General features: G+C 38.9%; 1 protein-coding gene across 6 annotated transcripts in view; it reads right to left on the bottom strand.

The window, feature by feature from the left end:
* RBMS3 (RNA binding motif single stranded interacting protein 3) overlaps positions 1 to 25,058 on the bottom strand; it is a 711,648-nt gene that overhangs the window by 49,129 nt on the left and 637,461 nt on the right. For all 6 annotated transcript variants that reach the window (XM_032107595.1, XM_032107598.1, XM_032107611.1 and 3 more), the window contains 2 exons: positions 23,640 to 23,736; positions 21,016 to 21,066 (listed from right to left, as the gene is read on the bottom strand). In XM_032107595.1, coding sequence (XP_031963486.1) covers positions 21,016 to 21,066; positions 23,640 to 23,736 — 148 coding nt within the window. The remainder of the gene's footprint in view (positions 1 to 21,015; positions 21,067 to 23,639; positions 23,737 to 25,058) is intronic.

The raw sequence follows: 25,058 nt of genomic DNA on the forward strand, positions 1-25,058 counted from the left end.
TGGTCTATTATCAGGGTTCTGGGATGAGTTTGGATCTACATCTAAACTTTCCCAAGTCCATGAGCGTTCAGACTGCAGAGTACATCTTGGGTCATCACCATTGCAAGTCCAAAGAGAATAGGTGGTTTCAATTACACATACCAGTCCAAATTGATCAAGAAAAGGATACATTTAAACTCTTGATTCATGCTGAGCAGTTTGAAATAAATAAGAGAAAATGGCTGACTTGAGTCTACTTTGCTCCACACTTCATTGTCTTTAAAAGCAAATGAAAATATTGTGGAAAAGCAATTTAAAAGCAACACATGTGAGTAAATACTCAGTGCGAAAATGGTTCAACTAGTCCAAGAAGTAGACATGAAAAGTTAAAAAAGATGCAGATCCTGGCTATTATTAAGCTAAAAAGAAGAGAAAGTAAGTGATCCAGCTAGGATTACTTACTTTCTTTTTAATATATCTTTACTGATTAAGAATGACTAAATTGATATATTTTCCCTTTTGTTTTTTGTCCAGATAAAGTCACTCTTGGGCAGAAATCTTCCTTATAAAGTTTCAGCCTCGAGCACATTTTTACAGCTGAGTTATTATCCTTAAAATACGAGTTCATACTGGAAATGCTGGCAGGCCTCTTAACTATTGTATAGCAGTGAGCACAGCTGTAACACGTTAAATATGCTGAAAGTACATTGGGGAAATAGGGTGGCTGAGGGGCCTGGTAATAGAATAGGGAGTCTCAAAGCTGTGTCACCAGGTTTGGTCATTGCTGGGACTGAAAGTCATTATCAAGCAACAGCTTCTCAGTTATGTCCAGGTATCAGCTACCCACAGAGAAATCCTTCATCACAGAAATACATCACTGCGACTGGTGATGTCCAACAACCTTCCCAAGTGTTGGGAAAGGTAGGGGGCTGCATCCTCAGAGGTTAACTTGAAGGTGAGGAACACTGATGACACAGAGAGGAGAGACTTGCGTGGTCCTTGTCCCGCATGCTGCCCAGTCTACAGAGGGTGTTTGTCACCAGTCTATGGCTACTGGGTCTTTTCAGGGCACTCAATTTTATCAGAAGGATGGTAACCATCGAAGACTGTTCCTTTCTCCACATTAGTGAATGGACCACATCCATCCCATCACACTACCAGTTTCAGAGGAATTCTGGTGATACTGGTTAAAATAAGGCAGAAAGCAGACAACAAAGTACTTCCTCAGCTCCAATTATTACCAAATTCTTTATTATTACCTCTTTCTTCATTCATAGACACCCATCTCTTTCTTTTGGCATCAAATTATAATCCATTTCAAGCCCAAAGCAGTAGTCAACATTTGCATTAGGAGATGAATGCAAAGAGTTCTGCATTTCTTAGAAGCAGGCTGCCTGCTTGACAGCAGCCTTTTGCACAAACCAAAGTAGCCAAAGCAACACAGGCAAATGAAGTCCAAGTCTGCTGTTTCAGTTTTCTCTAAATGAATTTACAGGAGTAAATCAGATGAGTCTTTCTGGTTTACACTTATATACATACTGCAGTAATCTCCATAAAAAGTTTTGACTTCTTATAGCTTTATTTTGTACACCATCATTTCCTACCAGCTACTGTGTACTATACATGTCAACGCACAGCAAGCAATCAGATCCTGACATACAACAAAGAGGTTCTTTACTTCTTTGTGGTTTTGTGGTTTCCACACACTGCCTGATTTGCAGAAGTTTAGGTTGAAATCAAAGTTTTTTTGGGCAGCTTTTCTGAATTTCCTTCAGCTATTTGAGTATTGTGGAGGTGTTAAAAAAAAAATCTTTATGTTTATTTTCTCTGGCATCTAAAAATCAAACTACCATTGCGGTCAACAGTAATTTCAGAGGTTCTACGAATGAGCCAAGAACGAGCAGTTCAAGTTATTTCAAAGTAATTTTCTAAACCCTACCTGAAGTCAATTCTTCAGGCTACAAGGCAGCTGATGGGAACTGCCTGCTACCAAATACTGCTCCAAAAATGTCTCAGACAACAGAGAGCACCTTGCACTGTAGCCAGAGAGGAATAAGCTGGTGGGTCACTACTGTGGTCAATGTACCAGAGTGAGTCTTTGACCCAAACTGGATGATCGCCCTTCTGTGAAGCACTGATCAGGCAGCTGAGTCTGCCACGAGTTCAGTAAGAATTCCTTTAAACAATGGTAAGAAGATCTCTATGCTTAGGAGAAATAAATCATAGAGCAAGCTAGAGAAAAAAAGGCCAGCTGGATGGTATACACATATTGCTGAGATGAACAGTAAACTATTTGGAAAAAAAAGTCTGCGGGAGAATAAAACATCCTGTGAATCCAGGTCACACTTGGCACATAATTGTGACCAAAAGAATGAAAAAATTGGAGCTGTCAAAAAGCAATGTTTCCACCATATTTCAAAATGACATGTCATTTCAGAATTTATCTAAATTTGAAGGGGAAAAAGAAAAAGCTTAAAATTAGTTCAATAACCCAGAAATGAAAACAGGGAGATTATAGACACTTTGTCTTTGTTCTTCTTCTCACCCCCTCCTCACTCCCTAAGTCCTCTCTGGAAGTGGAGTCAAAACAACACTTTTACAACTTTTTCCATGTCACTACCCTCTCCCTCTGCACATTTTCACTTGAAGACAAGTTTTAGAGCTATTATTTGATTCTGCCCACAAAGCCAAATTTTATTATCCACAGAGTATTATATGTGTAATAGTCTTGTCAGTCCTAGCCAGAGGCAAAGGGTAGTCTCAGAGGTAAAGGAAACAAGAAACATCCAAAGGGAGATAAATAAGAATGAGATGATAGGCAAATGGCTAATACTCCCATCTTTTGTTAAGAGCTGTGTGGATAGAAAAATAGTACTCTAATGAATTCCAGAATGACAGGGACTCAAGGGCTGGGTTCTGTGCACTGCATGCTTGTGAATCTTCATTATATGTGAAACCCCATCCTCCAGAAACCAAACAAACCCTTGTTTTGTCTTTGACATCAAAAGATGCATCATAACTAACAGCAGATGTTCCGATAAACTCCAGTAGGGACCAACCTCCTGGCAGCCACATTTCTGTTCTGCAGTGACTTTTCTAGGCACACAGAAAACCCACTTGTGGTACTGAAAAGTACATGAAATGGTTTTCTGGTAGTATTTCTTGTGGTATTTTCTGTTACTATTGAGGAGCTGCAGCATCATGAAGGACTGTCTTCTGGTGTTTCAGTTCAGTGTCACTGCAAATGGTTACGGATACAGGTAAGTAATGCAGAAGTGCACAGCTTGAAGCATAAAACGGGAACCAGATGAGGCAAAATTTTTAGCAGAAGCTGTTTCCAATTTGAAAGGTTTAAATTTACGTAATCCAACAATCACGGTAACGTACAGATCTTAATGAATTTGAAAAATTTGTCTTGAAATCCTGGCCCTGCTGAAATTAATTACAGTTTTGTCATCAACTGGAATGCTACCAGTATTTCACATTGTTTTAATCCTCTGAGACAGATGCCAAACTGTACATTACTATGCCGGTATACAAAAGATTTTTATACCACAGACAGATCTTCATTAATTAATTATCTCTAGCATAGATGATTCTGCTCTTGTTTTCAGATTCAGATTGTAATTCAGTGATCTTGGGTTTTTTTCAGTTATCCAATTGTAAATTTTGTGGCCCTATGCTGCCTGCAGACTTGTTTAATCAAGAAACAAAATTTTATTTTCTGGCAAGACAGCCATCTTGTCTAGAAGCTGAAGTAAATAATAAAGATAAGGACAATGAACCTTGGAACAGGAAAGAATCAAGTCTAATAACAACTTCCAGTAAGAAACCATCTAATAAATACTTGTTATGCACACTGAGAAGAATCCTTAGGCTGAAATGTTGCCATAAATTATTCATATGGAAGTTTTGGACTGTAAACAAATTTATGAAGATAATGATCTCTTTGCAATTCATGAACAAAAGTGGAGGGAGGGGTCAATCCCCAGAATAAACTGCCATGTATAAATCCACCAGCTGGAGGCATAAAGTACTGATGCAGAGATTCACTGCAGAAATTGTAAAATAATCCCTGTATGTTTTCTCCTTCCAGAAAGACAGCTTTGAAGAGCAACTGCAGAGCCAAATAATTTAGCATATCCTCATTTGCTGTTCTTGACCAGAGCACTAATCACAAGTTAGAAATCAAAGCCTTTGGACTATAATGGGTGAATCAAATGAGAACTGTGCACAGCATTAGCCTGTGCCTGCTTAAAACTAACAGCAAGCAAGCGTGAAACCTTCATCAATACAGACTGCAAGGGGTTGTTGCAACTTTGGGGAACACTGATGTTCATTTTCGTTTGATGTACCAAACTGCTTTTTCCTCAATTGAGGATTCATACTGACTGACTAGGTGGTTTAATAAGCTGAATGAATTTCACAATGGCAAAGTTTACTTCCAGTACATTTATTTAATGGCTGAGGGAACTGATGAAAGGGAAATTAAAATCTGATGAGGAGAAAAAAAATTAGTCTAGAATCTAGACTCCCCCAGGACAATTTCTTGTGCTTTGTATCCTCTGTACTGACAGACAACATATTTGCTTTCTAGCTAATTACCAACAAGACTAAAATTTTACATCTTTGATGTGTATGAGATCAAAGAATATTAGGAAATAAAAGTAAGATTAACATAATTGTCTTGTACAGCTATAATAAATTATGACTACACATACAGACACCCCACTCATCAGGAAGGCATAAACTAGAATCAATTGAACAATACAAGGATCTTGTTTAACTTTGTTTCCTCTGCAGCTTCTCAGCTCTCCTGACACCCACCACTGGATCTCAGATGGAAAGCCAGGAAAGAGGCCCTCTCCCAGTGGCCTATCTGACACCCATGAGATCCACGAAGCTCCTGTTTCAGTTGTTGAGCCTTAAAAAACCGTAGTAGCCTTGTGCAGACACAGCAGGCCACCAGCAGGGGATGAACTAAAGGATTTCCAGGTCCAAAATCACATATCCCTACCACATGCTTGATCTAAAGGATTAACTTCTATTTACTTTTTTTTTTTTTTTACTACTATTGTCTACCTAATGTGCCTACACAGACTGGGCACCAAACCTCTTTGGGAGCATTATGTGGTGGTGCAGCCTTTTTCTATTATGTATGTAGGACATGATTCGCATCCATCAAATCTGTGTGACAGTTAGCTTGCTCAATTTAGGAAAAAAAGAAAAAAAAATAGGGGAACCAATGCTTTGATGTATACCTGCATCTCATTCATCATTACCATGGCTGGAATAATGTGTTAGGAATGTTGCATTTTCTTTAAACTGTCCATGAGAACAGTGCTGCCCTATAATAACTGATAAACACCTGGCTTTGATTGATTTATCTTCAGTCTTAATACACACAGCATGTTTGTTTACTCCATAAATATCTTAGTATTCCGATTTCCTCACCAGCTCAACTGTGAGAAAAAAAAATCAAAGGCAGCCAAAAGTAACTGCCTTGTAAGAGTAAAATGGGGTGGGAATGTTTGGATCACTCTGGCTCATTAAGGTGACGTGAAAGGTCTACTTCTGGCTAGGAGCTGTGAGCTACTTCTTCAAGCAAAAGCATTTTGAAGGTTTTATTTGTCATCAGGTGGCAGTGACAATGAAAAACATCTACTGCACTTCAAGACAGCTGGTAATAAAGCAGCACAGGGAACAACTGACAGAATAATAGTTACTATACCACTGTAGCTTCTAAGTTTTTACAGCCACTCAGCTGGAATTATACCATTGTATTAAAAGAGGTTTAGGGTATAAAAAATATTTGGTACAGAGGGGTTCTCTCCGTCCCCATTGCTGTATGAGGAATCAGTGCAACAAAATTTGGGAAAAGAGGGTTTCTTGCTTAATTGAATTTAGGTATTCTTAATGTGTAGTTTTGCTTTAGTTCACACAAGGGCAAGCCTGAAAATTTTTCTGACAACTACCTCATTCAGCACCCTTGCAAGCAGCTCCCAACAAATCCCAGTCTTCAAAGTCACATTGTTTTTGTTTGTTCTCATTGTAACAGATGTTTTGTATCATGTACTTCAACGAACTAATTCATCTGCAGAGGACCGCCTACTCTGGCTGGTGTGCACCCAGCTGTGGAAATAGCTCAAGTGTCATCTGTGACCACTTTCATTCCATTCTTCTGACCTCACAGGATCTCAGTGACCGCATCCAAGCCCATTAAAAATAAACAGACCTGAGAACATCCTTTTAAAAAATTTCCAGCGGAGGAGTAATGCTACTCTAGGCAGGAACTGATGCTCTAGGAATGTAACCGATGCTGAAGGAAGATTCACTCAGCTCTGTAAGTCTCCTCCAAAACATGTTGCTTTTATCATATGAACTACCCAGTCAATATTAAGAGGCAATGTCATGTGTGATTTTGATGGAGCTGAGAGCTACTGACTAACTCAGTGCCATATCAATTAGCCTGAGCACCAGACAATCAATCACCACTTCTGCTCTAAATGTACCGAGCTCCCATTAGAAGCTGCAAATACCATGAGGCTACTTCATCTCAACACACTGAGCCCTTTTATATACGGTGGCTCTGCTGTAATATATTTCTGAAGTAGAAACAAAATCAATCTGAATTGCTCTGGAGTGGAAGCATATCCCATTAACAGCTGTGCACCAAGATTAAAATGTATTAGTGGATAAAAAATCCACTTCCAGTCTGTGGCTGTAAGAAGACAATTACTGCTTTCTTAAAAGTGACCAAATGAAACATCCAATAGCAGTAAAGAATAGACTTTCTGAAAACACCTTTAGAATCACTTGGGATCACTTCATCACAAGTCAAAACATGCCTGGGATGGTGCAACTATTCCTTGATTAGCTTCCTTACAAGCAAGAGCAACAAGTTGCTTTCTGAATTTGTTGAGAAGTCGACTGCAGTTTCTCACAGGAAATAAGTAGTTCCTGATAAGATGCTGATCATACACTTCAATATTGGGTCCACTGTTTGCTAATTACTTTCAAACCACTTAGTCAAGTCACCCATTAAGAGGAAATTATTCAATTGCAGATCCACTGAACTGAGAAACTAGGTGACCAAAACTCCTTGTGGAGCTAGAATTATCCACCTGTGTAAGAGGGCTCGCAATATGTCAAACCAAGTAGTTAATTTTGGTTCTGAGAAGCAACTATGGCTGTAGTTAATTAGACAGCTTGGAAGGAATTTTAATACTGTACAACACCAATTACTAGAATATTTCAGAAACATTTCGGAAGCCTTTGAAAAACTTCAGGAAAATTAGAGCCTTATATCAATCATCAGAACTGATTCATTGCTTTCAAGAAGTTGCAGTCCAAGTCCCTTAAATCTGCAGAGAAAATTTTAAAACTTTCTGGCAACTGCCCTATATTTTAGAGATGGTAATTCATCTTTTACTTCAGATCAGGTGTATTTGCTACAAACTTGCTATTTGGGTATACCTAGGCCTCATCTGCTTCAAGGTTTAAGCAGATCATGCAGGAGGCATGAACAGCTGGCTGCAGCTTGTGATATTTTCTGCAGTTCCTAACTCAGAGGTCAGCAAAATGGACTTGCTCACAGCAATGCTAAAGAATTTCACATTAGTGTTCACTGACTTCACACTAACTCATTAACTGGTGATACCTAGGGTAAAAATGGGTGCCTGACAGAAGGCTCTTTTGGGATTTTAAGTCTTTGTCTGTCACACATTCTAGCCTTCTGCTGATTTGGCTTTTGCTTGGTTTGTTTGGCTTGGGCTTTCACTTTGGATCATGTCAGAATGATAGATAGTACTCTTTGAAATAGAGAAAATATTTCTCAGAGGCAAACAACCACATTTGAGTAAAACAATTGTCCTTTAGCACATACAGCATACAAAAGTAATGCCTGTGAGTCTCCTATGACTTTTACTGGATATTGGAATTGTTAATGTTGAAGAGTTCCATTCCTTGTATTTATCCACATGAATTTTACCAGCACAAAAGAGTTAACATAGCTGTTTATGCTGTGAGAAGCAGAACAAATATTGCATAATGCCTGGTTACATATTGTCCCATCTTGGCCAAGTAGATGAAAGGAAACGGCAATGCAGAGTCTCATACTTCACTCGACACAACAGCACTCATGGCATGTTTCTACTTACTTCTTCTCTTGTGTGTTGAACAAAATAATGAAAAGAAGCTCAAAGAGGATTCAAATACGTTGCATATTGTGGAGGCAAGCAAATATCACCACAAACAGATCATTGCTAATCACCACAGCCCACACTCTCAGAGCCATGACCTGTATCATTGATTTTTATCTGGAAGACAGATTTGAATGGCATGTAAAACTCTAGGAAGAATAAAATTGTATTTATATATTCACATTTTGAATATTGTGAGAAAGTTCTCTTCAATTATGGTATTTGAAACTTCCCCAGCTCTATTACAAGATGTTTATAATGAGTGCACCTGGCTTACGCACACGTCCAGTATTTTTTTTTCCCGAATGGATGAAGTTACACACATTGGTACATTTCTATTATATCAGTGAAAACATCCATGGTTACTATTAATGAAGTATGAAGTCCAGAATCTCAAAGACATGCACATCACCTGTGAGAGCCAAGCAAAATGTTTTAGCCAAACAGGTTTGGCTTTGTCACCCAAGGATAAATAGTCTTGCTCTTCTACCCTGGAAAGTGTAGGCAAAGCAAAGGAAAGGGTCAGACTAGTATGGAATTCCCAGGACCTACTCCAGATCCATGCTTTTAACAAGAACACTGTCATGGATTGAAGGTATGTTTGCTGTGTGAGTTCAAATCTAAGCTCTGAGCCATAACTCTTTTCTTGGCAGCAGCACCCAGACTCCCTTTCAAAGACCAGTTTCCCCCATCACCATGCTCTAACCAACTAAAATTGGCTTCATAGTCATCCCCTGGTAGAACCAACATGCCCAAGGTGTTGAATACCTGTGAAGATTTAGGTTGAAATGTTATAAAATTGGATATCAAGTGAAGGGTGAAGATGTGAATAGGGTATTACTGTCTGCAGAAAGCAGCATGAAACCAGGGGAATTGCACAGGTCTTTCTCTTCAAATTTTTCTTATTCCTGTGCTGTTCCTGGGGGAAGATGTGGCCTGTCACAGCTTTAGCTGTCATGATGAGTATCTTTGCTTGCTGCACTTGGAGCGGAGTTAGCAAGGGAGCTAATTCAGCTTTGCTACTTCCACAGGCACAAATCAGGGAGATGGGGTTCTGCATCTGCCTATCAGAAACACTCAAACTGCTCATGACAAATGTCCACCCCTTTCTCTCCCTGAAGCAAGACCTGTGACAAGCACCAGGAAATGATCATTGCATGAAACACTTCATCCTCATTTAAAATAAGTACATCTAGAGCAATCCTCTTCTTTCCACAAAAATGACATGGCCTGCCAGCAGGAAGAAATGTCAGTGGTGGAAGGCATACAACCATGCTTTTCCTGAAGCACTGCTTGTTCTCCTGGACCACTGAACTCTGGGTTAGCCAGGAGCAGTAGTGGCAGTGCGGATGAACCAGCTTTACAATGGTAGGTCTCTTCCCCTACCTGCCTACAGAAAATATACTTTTAGCCACAACCCTGTCAGATGTGGGACATCTGTGAATGTGACACCCGCCCTCTTGGCTAGCAGAAGGCAGTAGACTAGTAATTTCCGAAGCCGAAAGCAGGAGTTTTTTATTGATAGTGCTAAAGAGGAAGGCTATCAAGCTGGGAGCTGACACAGACTCACATCCTGTGTGGATTGGGCAAAGAGGGGGTGCATAACGATTTGCAGATTGCTGTACCGCAAAAGTACAAAGGCTGTTTGAAAGCAGGCTGTGTGCTGTGTGAATCACATGCAGCCCTCCTGTCCCACCACGGAGATCAGTAACAGGGTGTCAATCCTGTGATCCTCAGCTTGAAGTTGAAATAATCATCCAAGTTATCCCAGACTGAACCCTGCATGAGGACTCCACACTCTGGGAGTTCACAGCATTTTAGGAGGCAGAAGTAGACAGCTGATAACGAGGAACCCAACTGTCTTCCTGCTTTGGGATGTGCATGTATGGTTTGCCACGCATAGGGAAAAGATAACTTCCACTCGATTGCTCACTCGGAAAAGCACAGTGGTGAAAGGCTACACCTGGGATTTGGGGTGGGTGTTAGAGACAGGGGCTCTCCTGGGCAACAAGACCTGAAGTGACATTACAAAACAGGTAGCTTATTTAAAAGGCACAGAATGGGAAAGGATGTCCAGTAGACATCCTTTAACGAGAGGCTGTAGTCAGTAACAAAAAATAACAAATTGCATTTAAATTGTGGTAGGAAGAAGTGATATTTCAGCCCCTGATTTCCAATTGCTTGTTAACAATAGGCTATTTGATAAGAGAACCTAACCTGATGGAAGTGAGTCTCTTTGGCACGTAGTCCAAACAAAGGTAGTGGTTTCACTAAATAACAACTTGTCACTCCTTCAAAATTCTTCAGATTCTGTTGATCTGTCACTGTGTTGCACAACTCATTCTTCATCAATCCACTATGAAACAGCCAAAGAATATTCAGTGTTTATGCTATTACATTTCACTATTTGTTTTTGCAGTCATGTAAGAAATGGGTTGAAACCGTGCTCTCAACAGCACTGCAGATACCACTGACTCAAAACAAGAGGCTTTGTGGCAAACACTGCTGAATGCGTGGACTTAATCCTAATTCACACTGCTTTGAGAGGAAAACAAGGCCACAAGATTACAATCTGAAAATTGTTATTAAGCAATTACTCCACTTCAGTGGGACTGAAATCAGTTTAGGAAAGATACACATGATTTGCCTCTGTACTGTAAAGTTTAGGTCAATATCACATTCTTTCTAAAGACATTTGTAATGAAAAGAAAGCATTTGACCCATGAGAGTAAAAAAAATGAATGTCAAATACTGTTAGACATTCAATACATTCAATAATAAGCTACTAGTTATGATATCTTGGATGTTTCCAGCTTCCAGGGTGTCAGATCACAGTGTACATTTACACATTGATATAAAAAAATAAATTATTAGCACTTCCTCTGCAAAAATAATTTTAAAATAATTATGTTATTGAGATGCTTCAGCAGTTACAGTTGAGAAGGTGTTAATTAATCAGCCACTTACTCAGACACCTCAATAAGTATACCAGGAATGAGCACAGAAAGGAGGAAAACAACAAGGCAAGAAAATGCTGTATTTGGAGACCAGAAATAAGATTCGCTATAAGTCTATCTGAGACTTCGCAAATGATATTCAAACAACTAACAAAAGGTTTCTTACATAGATAAGTGAAAAACAAGGAGAGAACCCAGAGCTTGGCTCCTGATGCAGGGAGGATGGGGGACACATTAAAGATACTTCAGAAGTAGCCCCAGCAGAATAAGGACACTGTCTCAATTTCCTACATGAACCATCAGACAGCAGAGGCAGCACTCAGAGAATGAGTGTTTGGGCAGAAAAATGAATACAGACAAAGGAGACAAAAAACCCAGAGAAGTCACTGAACTCAAGGTGAAATGGGAACCAGGACTGGATCATCTCTGTTGCAGAGCTGGAACATATGAGCACAGGTCCAGTGGCCAGGACTAAAGGATATTAATGAAGATAGAACATAGATAAATCATAGATCTAGCTAGCCTCATTTTTTAAAATAAAATGACCTATTTTCTCAACAAAGGACATGCAGCAGATCTAAACTCTCTGAAGGTCAATAAAGTATTTCAGGCAGTGCTACAGCCAGAAGTTACTAAACTTTGGGGATGACAAAGGATTAACTAAAGCGGAAATGAGAACAGGTTGTGCTAAAAGAGAAGCTATGCTTCTTCAGTGGGAGGGTCACTAAAATCTCCATCAGGATTGTTCTCACCCACTGTTTTTAATAATTCCCTTGAATAAAAAGATTTGGGGAAATTGCAAAGTAGTAAGGCCCATTAAGTAAAGTGGCAAATTAGACTACCATACAGGAAGGACTGGATTAAACAGAGCAAGGCACAAATTCATGAAGACAATTAGGCTAACATGTGGTTTCCTTTATCACGTAGGAGCATCTGCCAGAAACGTGGAAGAAAGAGAAAACCTAGGTATATCAGTGAATTTCAGGACGACTGCATTACCAGTCATGAGCACAAGGGAAAAAAGATATTTTACAATGCAGCAAAGTCATCCTAGAGAAGAAGAGGAAGTATTTATGCTGTTTGCACAAAAAGCTGGAATCCTGTGAGCACTGGCTGCCCCAGAAAAATGAATTCGAAGTGGAAGAGATCCAAAGAAGGGTCGTTGTTGCAGCAAGAGGTACAAAATCCTTACATTACTGCAAATGCAGTGATGTTAACATAGTTAGCCTAAAAATGAAAATGCAAGTAAAATTTTTGTCTATAAATTAATGTGGGGAACATTGAGAAGGGACAACAGTTACTGAATGTAGGAAGAATGTTTGACCAAGAACAGATGGAGGCAAAATGAATAGGAGCACCTTTAGGTTGGAAATTAAAAATGGAGTGCTAAGCCCCAGAGCAAAGGTGTTTTGAAACAAACCTCCTGATAGGATTATCAAGAGGTATAAAATCAAACTATTTAATCAGGTTTTGCAAGGGATTATGTAGCATGCCACTGAGATAAGCTCAGCTGGTTAGAGCATGGTGTTAATAATGGCAAGGTTGTGGTTTCAATCCCTGTATGGGCCATTCACTGAAGAACTGGACTTGATGATCCTTGTGCGTCTCTTCCCACTCAGAGTATTCTATGATTCTTTATGGTTCCTGGACACAGGAATTTTTGAATCTTATAAACTGGTCACTAAGTCCTTAGAGTACATTATTATAATTTTTTACACAACTCCTGCACTAGAAAAATCATGATGCAATCATAAGTAACATATAGATTAGCTAGTTTCCCCTCCTTATGTAAATTGGTCCTTGAATACACTTGGTGTAACATAATGGTAATTTATGGAAGTGCTTTTGTTCTAAGGATTAAGAAGGTGCCAGAGTCTCCTTCATCAGTTTATTGCTGCAGGCATGATTCTCTTCTAATTCTCACTGTTTCACACCTATGCAATTCAATTTTCTTAAGTAAAGTTAACTCTTGATGTATACTGGTAAAAGTCAGATTCAATATTTCCTTTTGCAGCTGGGACAAATTTATTTTAATAATTAACATGAAAAGCCTAAACCCTAGAAGTATCACTGTGAAGATGTGTTTAGAGGCATCAGTCAAGACAGGCCCTTGTTCCACCAGACTTTTCACAAACTTCTACTAAAAACTATTTAGCGGTATGACAGTTTTATAATCTAAATAGATTGGGATTAAAAAAAGACAAATCTGAAACTGAGCCTGAGAGAAAGATGTTTTCTCCAAGGTCAAAATGCTGATCAGTGGCAGATGAAAAAGTATCTGTCACTAAGTGCTCTAAGCCTACATGTATTCTTTGAAGCCAATGTGAGGAAAGGCAGGCTCAGGTCAAAAAGGAGCTGCAGCAAGGATAAATACAGCTATAGAATACATTTGTAGCTGAACAAGTATGCGTGATTTCCATTTGGAATTTTCTTTCAAAACCAGCTGAAGCCTCTGGGACAAAACCCCAAATGAATACCGTATTTTAAAAAATAGTAAATTAATTAACTGTGATGATTACACCTTGATTCATACATCATTTTCTTCCTACTCAATTGTTTATAAAAGAACATCTTGTCAATAGCCTAAAACTTGACTTGATCCTCCACTAGCAAGAATTCACCTTACAACTTTGACAGGTTGTGCCAGTTTTTTAAGTCCTATTTTTGGAGTTATCACAATTACAGTGCTTCCCTGGCATTACTCTAGTTGTAAATCACAGGCTTTCCTCAAGAATCCTCTTCTGGGTTTGCAGAACCCCAGAGCCTGTCTCCTTCTCCAAAGCTGCCCAATGCTTCTTCTGTAATGGAAATGCTGATTTCCTGCAGTGCAGGGATGGGGTTTGGGAGGCAGAAAGGAGAGCCAGGTCCCCTTCTGCTGGTGAACTGTCCTCTGGTAACATCTTGTATTCTTAACTGCGTTATGGAAATGAGAACCACATCTCCAACATGGGAAAAGCACCCAGAGATCATTCCCAGCCTTGTCGCCAACTAGTGTGAAATCTCTGTGTTCTCAGACCACAGAGCACATTCAAAGCTCTTAGCTGTCTGTGGCAGATGAAAATTGTTGCCTTTCCCTTCCACTATCACAGACCTTGCATGTTTGGCAATTGAACCATGACCATCTTTGTTACAAGCAGGCTGGGGTCCTGCTTACGACACGCACATCGTCTGATTTGCTGTAAGCCAGCAGAGCAGAGTGCTCTCTGCGGAAGGCGAGTAACATCAGCATCAACTGCAAGACAGCAGACAATGCTAGGCACAGAATAAGAGAATGGTTCATGATGGAGGGTAAATTTGAGAGGACTGTAATACACAAGTCACATACCTCAGCCTGTTCACAGCACACGTGTGCATGCATAACCAGAATGCAATACATGGGGCAAAATACCTGATGGTGAGATAAATTTAGCACTCTGATGAGGCCTTTACCATCTGCACACTGATTAACCTAACTCTTGGCCTATCATTAATAGCATGTGTTTACACAGTCCGCCACTCTCTTCTAATCCTACATATTCTGCCTACTTATTAATCTACCACCTGGAAAGTAACTAACTTGACCAGTGCTCACCAAATGAAGAATTTTTGCTCAAAATGGCAAACACAACATATGAATCTTACAGGTTTGTGTTCAGGATTTTGACTCTGTGTAATTCTAAAACTTGATGTAAACACATATCTCCACGAAAACAGAGACGTTATATATATTGCTATGAAATAAATAAAGTATTGCTGATATTCTTAGGTGATGTACATGGAGTGGGGAAAGTGAAAGCAGAATGCAGTCTTTGTACAAAATTAGAGATTGATTTTTTTTTAAAAATGCACTACATTCTTCCACAGAAGGTCCTCTAATGTCTATTGATTAATAACTATCTTTTAAAAAAATAGTCCCCTTTGATAGAGCTGCTTTTAAACAGCTGTTGTGTTAAGGTTTTTCTTGACAATTAACATTGATGGGTAAGGTTGCATCTTTTCTGTTAAAAAGAAATCAATATTCCATAACCTCAACCGGAATTTCCTGGCTTCACAAAACTCTGGGGAATCTTTCAAATTTAGTGTCAGATGCCTTCTTTTCCAAATATCTTTTTTGTTTATGTTTATAGATTTATATGAAACACAGACATATGGTTTTTTCCACTAATGGAAATGTCTTTAAACAAACCCATGGTTTATCCATTTAGTGTTCATGCTATCTGTAGAATACTTGAAAGAAAAGAAAATTTTACTAGAGCTCTGAAGTCTTTTTAGGATAAAACATCACAGCACAAGTTCCTCAAATGCAAGGGCTTGTCTACTGGAAACATTTGTGGTTCTCCTGTCCATGTTTTCTAAGTGAATCCATATGTGGTGTGTCTTGCTGCCATCACAAAAAATGCTCAGTTTCACTAGGGGGCTCTAACAGAGTGTCAAAAAATGTTGGCAATCTAACTTAAATATATCTTTTTCTGGCATTCATATTAATTTCTACAACAGCAGAACAAAGGACTGGAGCAATACTTTGATATGATTCCAGAAGCATTGTATAATCAGACTCAAAAACCGCTACACTTGCGTAGGAGATGTAACTTGGCTGAATCACTTAAACCTGTTTTCTTTTAGAGGTCTAAGTTGGTTGAGCTCGAGCACTGCTTTTCTGTCCTGAGTGCTCTCCCCAGAACAACACCTGGCACTAAAGAAAGTCAGAAAGCACATGGTCACCTGCATCTGAAAAACCCATTTAGGTAGCACTGAGACAATATCTGTATACAGCGAGTGCTGGGTGAGAGGGAGGCAGAAATGACCTCGTGAGCCTGCCTGCTCCAAAGGAACATTGCCAATTACTGTCTTGATTATCAGTTATAGAATTGGCAGTCCTCAGTTTTCTGCCTTGGGAAACACTGGAATTAAAATTGTTCAGCAGAACTTTGTCATTGGTATTTGGCTAGTTATTTCAACCTTTAAACACTTTAGCCTTAAGAGTTCAAGTAAGTTCATGTTCAAAGGATCTCTTAAAAATACACAGCTAAAAGTTGAAAGACTTACTGGAGATTCCAATTTCTAAGGATTATTTCCTGTTTACTTTTCATACCAGCTAGCTGAATTCTTACATTTCATCTTAGGGGCAGGACTCAACTGTCTGCAGAGGACACACTTTGTTTTCTTACACTCAAACAGGCAAACTCGAGATAGACTCCTGGCTCTGTTTACTAAAAAGGTAGAGCAATAAACGTGAGGTAGAAAAAGCCGTCTTGGGAGAGGGACATGGATTGGAGCACAAGGAACTTCTTTGTTCCAGAGCGTAGGAATCAAAACACTGAAACTGCTGTGGTATTTTGGGTATTCTCCAGAACAGCAGAGTTGCTAGTGAGAAAATGAAAACTGATCCATTTCAGTTGAACAATTTGTACCTTTTATGCTACATTCATGCACAACAATCAAAAGGCAAGAATCTGGATTCCTTACTCAGCCTCACTTCTCACCAAAGTAGGGGTTTTACACTGCTTATGAAATAAGACATGTTTTTGTTGATGTTTTTAAAGACAGACAGATTACATTCAGCTATGGGCCACAGGAAGGATGACAGAAAAAAATAATAAGGGTGTTTTTCAATACATTGACCTTTCTAGAAGGACTGTGAGGGCTTGAGAAACTTCCAGAACAGAAGTTCTCCCCAACATACTTTATCATTATCAATGGCAGATTTTTCCATATGCTGCTCTGCTTGCACCTTTCATGCTGCCACTGGCATACTCCTTCTCCAGCTATTATGTAGAAACTATTCCACACTGACAAGAACATCTATCTGTGCATATCCAGTGATTACTTATGGTCGCACAGTTTTACTTGTAAATGAAAGAGGATAAGTGTAAAGCCAGTGTGTACACTGAGTACCAGGGTAGCACATTTTAGTTGGTTCACTAAAAAAAAATTGCCTTTAAAGAGGAAGAGTACATGTATTTTTCGTAATAAAGATTTGAATCAAAATATTTTGAACAAATGTTCTCATTAGTGAAAATGAGATTGTCTACATGTGACTTGACATGTAAACTTGTTTTTCAAAGCATCCCCTGACCTGTCAAACAGCCTTCAGGGACTACAGGAAAAACACAATAATACGGCAAATGTTACAAATCCCCAGAATAACTCTTATCCCATTTATGTTTTCATTCTGTCATCACTATCCATCTATCCTCATCCTGAGGCAGTAATGAAATATAAGCCTTATTTCAAATACAGAAGAGTAAGCGCTGTACTTTGAAAGATATAGTTAACTAAACTGAGCCTATACTACCATCAGTGCTTTATATGTTTTGCCAATTTTAATCCAAAATCACACTGCTATAACTCTTTTGGAACTTGTCTTCCCTTACAACTATGGAGAGAGAACACCAGGGCACATGGCAAAGCAATGAAACTGCCAAATTTTAGGTATTCTTACTGGGACACAGCACAGTCAATACGGGAAAAAGCGGTGAAGGTTCAGTTTATAAAGGGTGCATTTTTCAGAAGTGTCTGAGTCACACATGAACCTCCAGGTAAATTTTTCATCATGTCCATATGATTCAGGAATCTTGTTTTCCAAAACCCTGAAGGTTGTGCAAGCATAAAGATGTGAGAAGTTTTCATGTGTGACCCTACTATGCAAGCAGGAGTTTATTTTTAATACTATTTATTCAGAAATAGCAATGCTACCTCAACCTATTTGATATTATTTTTCCACGGCTCTTAGAGTAAGACCAGCAAAAATCACTGGTAACCAAAAATAAAACCCCCTTAAAAATTGTATCTGCAGCTGTTTATTAGTATCACCCCACAATATCAGTTCTATACCTGCAGAGTCCTTGTCTGTTCATCTGACTTTCTGCTTTTAGGACAAAAATGTTTGGACTATTATTTTCTTAGAAAATGTATTTTTGCTTGTTTTCTGTTTTTAGGGTATCACAGAAGAAGACAAACAAGGTGAGAATGGAAAGCAATATACACAAATATTTTCCAGTTAATATATATGCCATTTTTGCTTGTTAGGGTCAGAGGTTTATCTGGTTGTAGTTAAAAAGCTACAGAAGGAATTGGAAATGCAATCTTTTACTATAGTGGGCTTTTTAATCCACCAAGCAAATGGATACAGAATGCACACACTCACACATCAGGAAAATGTGGCTGAAATCGATATACAAAGGGAAATAAAGGAGCAAAATGTCTGGCAGGCCAACCTACTGCAGGGGATATCACTGAAGAAAGAGCTTTGTACTTGCTGCACAGGGAGGCAGGTGGGATAGGAGATGAGATGGGCAGGCAGAAGAGGGACAGACAGACACAGGATGGTAGTGCCGTGCAGCACAGCTCTTCCCTCCTGTCAGCAAGCTTGCCAGTCTGGGAGAACACTGCCCGGTCTGCGCACAGCACGCTGAACGAAAAACCCCCTTTGTCTCCTCTACAGCATGGTTCTGCCTGTCTTTTTGTCATGAGGGACACTACGTGATGTTAAATTATACATAAATATCAAGTAGGTCTTTCTGTCGGAAATGAAAAGCTAATCATCCAGTAACATGATTTAGTGGATACTTATAATCAAAACAAAGAATTAACCACCACTGTTTGAGCAATTCAAACTGTGCTTTCTGTATGAGTTCATCTCTACTCGCAAAGAATAATAGAGGCTTAACAAAATGTTCTCCTTCCTGGGGCAAGGGGAATGTAATATTTATCTGCAGTGGTTTCCAGGGGGACATCACATGCCACAATCAATCATCTCATAAAATATTATGAAGTAAAGTGGCAGCAATTTAGAAAATAACATGCAAAACTAACTTACAAGAAGAAACAAAAAGCTAACCAAATTAGAAAGTTCCTGGTTTCATCAGCTCACAGGGTTACAAAAACTCACATCCTTAATTCTGCCAACTTTACTGTAATCTTTTCTTTATTTTTTTTAAAGCTATGGAGATGCCGAGAATAGAGTCTATAGTTAGGCATGAAACTACAGAAACTTAAAACGGACACAGACTCTTTATTTTCTTTCAAAACAGGCCATTAATTCTGAAGTCTCCTGAATTCTGTGTGGTAGTACTCTGACAAGTTTTCAGACATTTCTGAATAAGAATTCATCTCTGAATAAAACCCAGGGAATGGTAGTTCTGCCTTTTTACTTTTATACTTCTTCTGTACTAAATGTCTCATGTCCTCTTAAGAACATAATCTTTGGAAACATATGGGAAGAGATTAGGATTGCTACAGAAAACACATGGAAGTAACCCACGACAGCAATGACACTGGAACAGAAATGGTACACCACTTATCCACTGTCCCTCTGCTTTTCCACCTAGAATCACACTTCCTTTTTTTGACATGACTCTCTGGTTAACAATGAACACAAATTTAATTCAGCATATTGAGGGTGCCATTCACTATAAAAGACAGTTTTCTCTTCATGTCCTTACCAAGGGGTAAATACATTCAATTACCACACTAAAATACCTCTTCTAGTAGTGCAAAAAAATGCTCTGCTGAATATTGTCAAATAAACCTCAAATACACACATAAACACAAAATCTGGGATTGGCAAAGTTCTTAGGTTTTCCTTTTAAAGGGAGTCTTTCTGCAAGAATTGGAGATTCTTTGGCTTCCACAAGTCTGGTAACTCATCATATACATGCATCTAAGATTTCTTGTGCTCTGCTATTAAATCCGAATATTAGAATACAGGACTGATGTTAACTGTGAATTTGTTCAATACATTTCATCTCCCTACAAGGAATACAGCAACAGCTTTACTCCACCGAGATGGAAAGTTCCCCCACGGTGTGCAGAGAGGAGCAGCACTGCAGCAGTAGGAACTGGGTGCTCAGTCAGTTCCACACTGTGGTCCCTGCCTTGTGAGAGAATTGAAGAACTTGCCTCCAAAGAGCTCAGGGCTGTGGAAGTGGGATTGCAAATTGGGATGAGAGACTTGTGCTACAAAACAGATATGTAGTGTAATTATATCCATGTTGCTGTAACTCTCACCAGAAGTTACATTACTGTGAAGTCAAAATATATGAATAACAAACAATCCTAAGCCATAGACCTTCATTTTAATTTTACTCTTCTTGTATAAATCAGTGTATTGATGATTATCCGGAATATACATTTAAATTCTGATTAATGCCACTGTTAAGTGGATCCATACCTGAGAAACTCATCAAAGGTAGAAATGTAACTAAAGTGACCTGCATATAGTGGAATTCAGTGTGGTGTTTTCTTCTCGTATATCACTAATATTTAGGCAAAGTGCTTTGAAACTGTTCTGTGAGGTAAACAAAAAATCAGCTGCACTACTTCTAATAAATGTTGGTTAGAAACATAAAGCAGCCTTAAGTAGTTATAAATTGATAAAGATGACAATGTCCTCAGGGGGACAAAAAAAGAGAGTTGACCGGTCAAATCATAAAGGAGATACAGATTTCGTAGAAACTCTCTAAGACAGTTGTGCTTCACCTTCTCCACTATGTTGAAATGCATTACTGAGGCACTGAGGATCCTTTATATAAAACTGCACAGGACATTTTTGATGGATAAACATATAAGGAATGGTCACATGTTGATTTTGGCAATTCAAAGTATGTAGGAATGCAGTTATCTTGCAGTCCCTGAAGCAGAGCTTCAGAAACAACACTTCAGAACTTGTTACTCTCTTACAATCAATGCAAATAGATAACACAGTGCCCATGCTCCCCTTTCCACTAAATCAAGTGGTGCTCCTTAAAGAAACAGAATCTTTAAAGCAGAGGGCTCTTGTCACACACAGGGAGCAGCTGGCTGCTCTTACATGACCCAGGACCTTCATGTAGCTGGACAAGCAGAGCAAGGCTACAATGGAAGCACTTTTAGCCAGATATAACCAAGTATCCACTTACTGTTGGTTGCATAACATATGGCGGATGAGGCATCCATGAAGTACTCTGGACCTGCACATCAAATACTTTTAATTAGCATTGAAAAGTTTAAAACTCGAAGATTTACTTGAAAATATTCTCTCTATTACAACTAAGGTGCTAATTTTGACAAAAGACTTAAGTCTTATAACTGAACACAAAATTAATTTACGCTTCATAAAGTTATTGACACAGGAAAAAACTTTCGCATTTCATTTGATAATGTCTTCCACCAAAGTCAGAAGTCTCAGTGAATGCACCACTTTCATGAAGCACATTTTATCTCATAAAGCAGTCTTCAATATTCCGTTTTCCTATTTTTTCATTTGCATTGTTTGCTTTCATCCATCAGTGTAATCATGAACATGTCATCCAACCGACAGTGCAGGAGACAATAAAATGTTCAAAGTTTATTTTCAAAGGTATCTGTATGAACTTTTAAAGGTATAACATTTTCAGAGATCCCAGAATGGCTTATTCTGTTTTCAGTAAGCACTGCAAATCTAATTCAGAGTTTTTGAAACTTATTCTAATTGAAAGCTTTCATGGCAAAGCTGGCTTAAGAAGTCTGCCCCTCCAGGATCATTCTTAGCTTGAGCATCCTGGGGTCTACTCCCACCAGAACTCCATATGCATCGCCAAAGTCTGTCTTTGTTGTTCTGCCTTATGACTGACATACATTTCAAGGATATAACAATTTTACTAAGAATTAAACACATTACAGAGTGTTTGCATATTTGTGGTGGCATCTCTGAGCCATAACTCCCTCTTATGCTATATGTGAGCAGCCCACATGCTATCATAGCTCAGACTCAGCCCCAAGAATTGTGTATTTTAGTTTCCTTTTGCATCAATCTGGGCACCACAACACACAAGTACACAAAAGATGTAGCTGTGCTAGAGCAACCAGAGGGCACCTCCCTTGCTGTCACAGAGATGGGTGTGTAGCACCTCAGGCTGACCATGCATGACAAGGAGAAAGTTACAAGGTCCCGCTTCTCCAGATGCCCTGTGATTTTGTTGATGAAGGAAGTGTTGAGAATTACTTGTATAACAGTGTGCTTCAACCTTTGTATGTGTTTATCAAAGCCTATTTTTTGTTGAAAAGCAAGTTTAGCAAAATATCTTTAGAACTAAAACCAGCACACCCACATGCGAACACCTCTACTGCAACATTTTCTGCTGTGAATCCCCATGAGTTAAAACACACTAGAGCTGGCACATCTTGCTGCTGCTCATTGCTCCCACTCTTGCACCACTGCAGTTCCTTCACTGTGCCAGGGCAAATGTCTTTGGGCTTACACTGCAAACTATCTAAGGAAAATGATACGGGTTAAAAAAAAATAAAAATGAATGGTTTTGGTGCAAACACATGAAATCACAAACTGATGCAATGGTTCAAATCAGAATGGGAAAAGGGAGCAACTGTGAACTGTGGAGCAGTGGTGAAAGTAAGTAGCTGGGTGGCCTGAACTCATTGGCCTGAATAAGGGGGAAGTAGTATGGCTCTTAAGCCAGCTTTGCTACTGAGAAAACGGTGTGTGAGCTGCTCTTGTGTATCTCTGGCTTTGACTCTTCTTTGGTGCTGTCATTACTGAAATTTACTGAATTGACCTCATCAAAACAACTTTTGTTTGGCAAGTGCTACATAGCCATCTAAAATAAAATAACACAAAAGTCAAAGAGAATGACAAGAATAATCTCTCTTTGAAAATCAAGTTTAAAGCACAGTTACCCCCCCAGAATTACCTGTAAGCAGTACCGTACCATCAGCAACCCCCCACCCACAACAAACCAACCCTGACGTTAAGAACAACCCACCATGCAGCTTTGCAAGTTTGGGTAGCTTATTTCAGGTAAGACCCAGGGCTGGAAAAGCACCGATGGCACAGGAGAGAAATAACTAAAATTGGAAAATGTATAGAAAATGACCAGCTTCTGTGAAGCGATATGTTCCCAGAGAATGGCTAATAATAAAAGTGTACAATCTGGGTTTGACTTCCATCTCAGAAAGCCAAAACAAGACAATAATTTCCCAGTGGAGATCTGAGAGAGATATGCTGAAAAGAGAAATTCTGAATGATATGGCATGTAGCAGACTAAAGAACGATTTGAGGACACTTATCCTCAAGTAATTTGCTTTGTCAGGGATTATTGTATAAAAATGAGTGCTTTTAAAGGATGCACTTACTGGAAAAAATACAGCTGAGGTCAAAAGGTCAAAGTATAATGCAGTCAACATAAATTATTAGAAAAAAACACTTAAAAAAAAAATTGGCTAATGAAGGGGAGCCAAAATGAGGAAACAGTTCAATAAGAATGACAAGCTTCTGGTGTTGTAAACTGGTAATTAAACAAAATTTTGTTTATCAGAGAAGCTGATTGAAATTAAGAATTACAGTGGCTTTCATTACTGCTGTAAAGAATGCGGGAAACACTTAAAACTCTACCCAATGATACCTGAATACTGCTAGAGAGCCCTTTGTTATAAGCGTGACTCGAGTGCAAGCACTTACACAATTTTCTGTGGTATACACTCTGCCTACATCCACATCCAAAACATAATTAACTGGGAAACACAGTAGACAAGCGCAAATCTGACGTACCTGATATGTAGAAACAGGGGAAGCAGCAATGAATGGCGTGATTGATGTCTGTGGAATCATGCGGTTTGTTGGAATACTGTACGGTGAGGAATAAAATCTGCAAACAAAGAACAAAAGCGAGATTTTTTGAACCTTTTGACTACTTAGGCTCTGACTAAATAATTCACTGCCTCCTGGGCAAAGACAAAAAGAATCTACACAGGTAATTATGTCCATCTATTTCCAAAACCACAATAAAAAAGATGTGATGGCTCCATTGAGCAGATCTTGAAAATGGAAAGGAGGAGGAATATTTACACAAAGCATATTTTTTTCACTTCAACTAGCACAAATATAGAACTTCACAATACAAGAAGCAATTATCTGAAATGCAAAGACAGCTGATTTTCCAGAGTGCTAGCTAGTGAAAGGAAATTTCTTACATGATATCGAAGACAACATTACCGATTTCATTTTTACACAGGCTACTGTTTTCTTTTCATATCCTAGTGCTTCAGTGCTGAGAATAACACATTCTATATACATGCCTGAATTATTTTATTAAGGGGTGGCTACAAAAACTCTGGCTGAAATTTTCATATTCATCTAGGCAGAGAGCAAAACACTCCTTTCCTGGTGAAATGTATCAGGAATTATGAGGCTAAATGCCCCAGGCAGCACTGAAAATCTCAGATTTACTTGGTTTTATTTCCACTGTTGCATGCTATGAACAGAAGCTGCACAATCTCTTGCTTTATGGTAATAAATGTTATATTATTTCTCCCTCCCTGTGGGTTAATGATTATTGATAAAATTATCACTTGGAAAATATCACTACTGCTGGATTGAGTTAGTACTTAATATGTGTGTGCTTGAAAAGATTTCTGCATTTACCCTCTTTTCAGTTTTAACTGTAAGCCAGAACAATAAAATTGCTTAAAAAAAGAATGTTTGTGGTCTTACAGTTGTCCAAATGCCGGTATTTTGGACTCAGAGAGAAACACTTATGTGCAGTGTTCTTTTGTCCGATTTAAACCTCATGTAGATCCTTCTCATATAGGATGCACCAGTAAGCAACAGAAGATTCTGCAGAGTGAAGTGGACTGCATTCTCTCTCTTTTTATATTTTTTCCCCTCCCTACTCTGAGGCAATCAACAGTAGCTTTCCATGAGAGCTATGCAACAACAACAAAAAAATCATTACTGGTGTTTGTACAAGTGCTCTATTTCCTGATCACCCTGGCATCACAGATTTAGTACTAATCAGTCTAGTTCAGACTGGATGCATTCATTCTTGATGCAGGCTCAAATAACCACCGACTTCAACCAATAGCCTTGGAAAAACAGGCTGATGTCTTTGAATGTTGGGCGGAAACATTCGAAGTTAGGAGGGGAGAGGGAGACAGAGAAGCAATAATTTGTTCTTTCTATTCCAAATCA

The sequence above is a fragment of the Corvus moneduloides genome, chromosome 1, assembly GCF_009650955.1.
Source record: "Corvus moneduloides isolate bCorMon1 chromosome 1, bCorMon1.pri, whole genome shotgun sequence".
Lineage (NCBI taxonomy): Eukaryota > Metazoa > Chordata > Aves > Passeriformes > Corvidae > Corvus > Corvus moneduloides.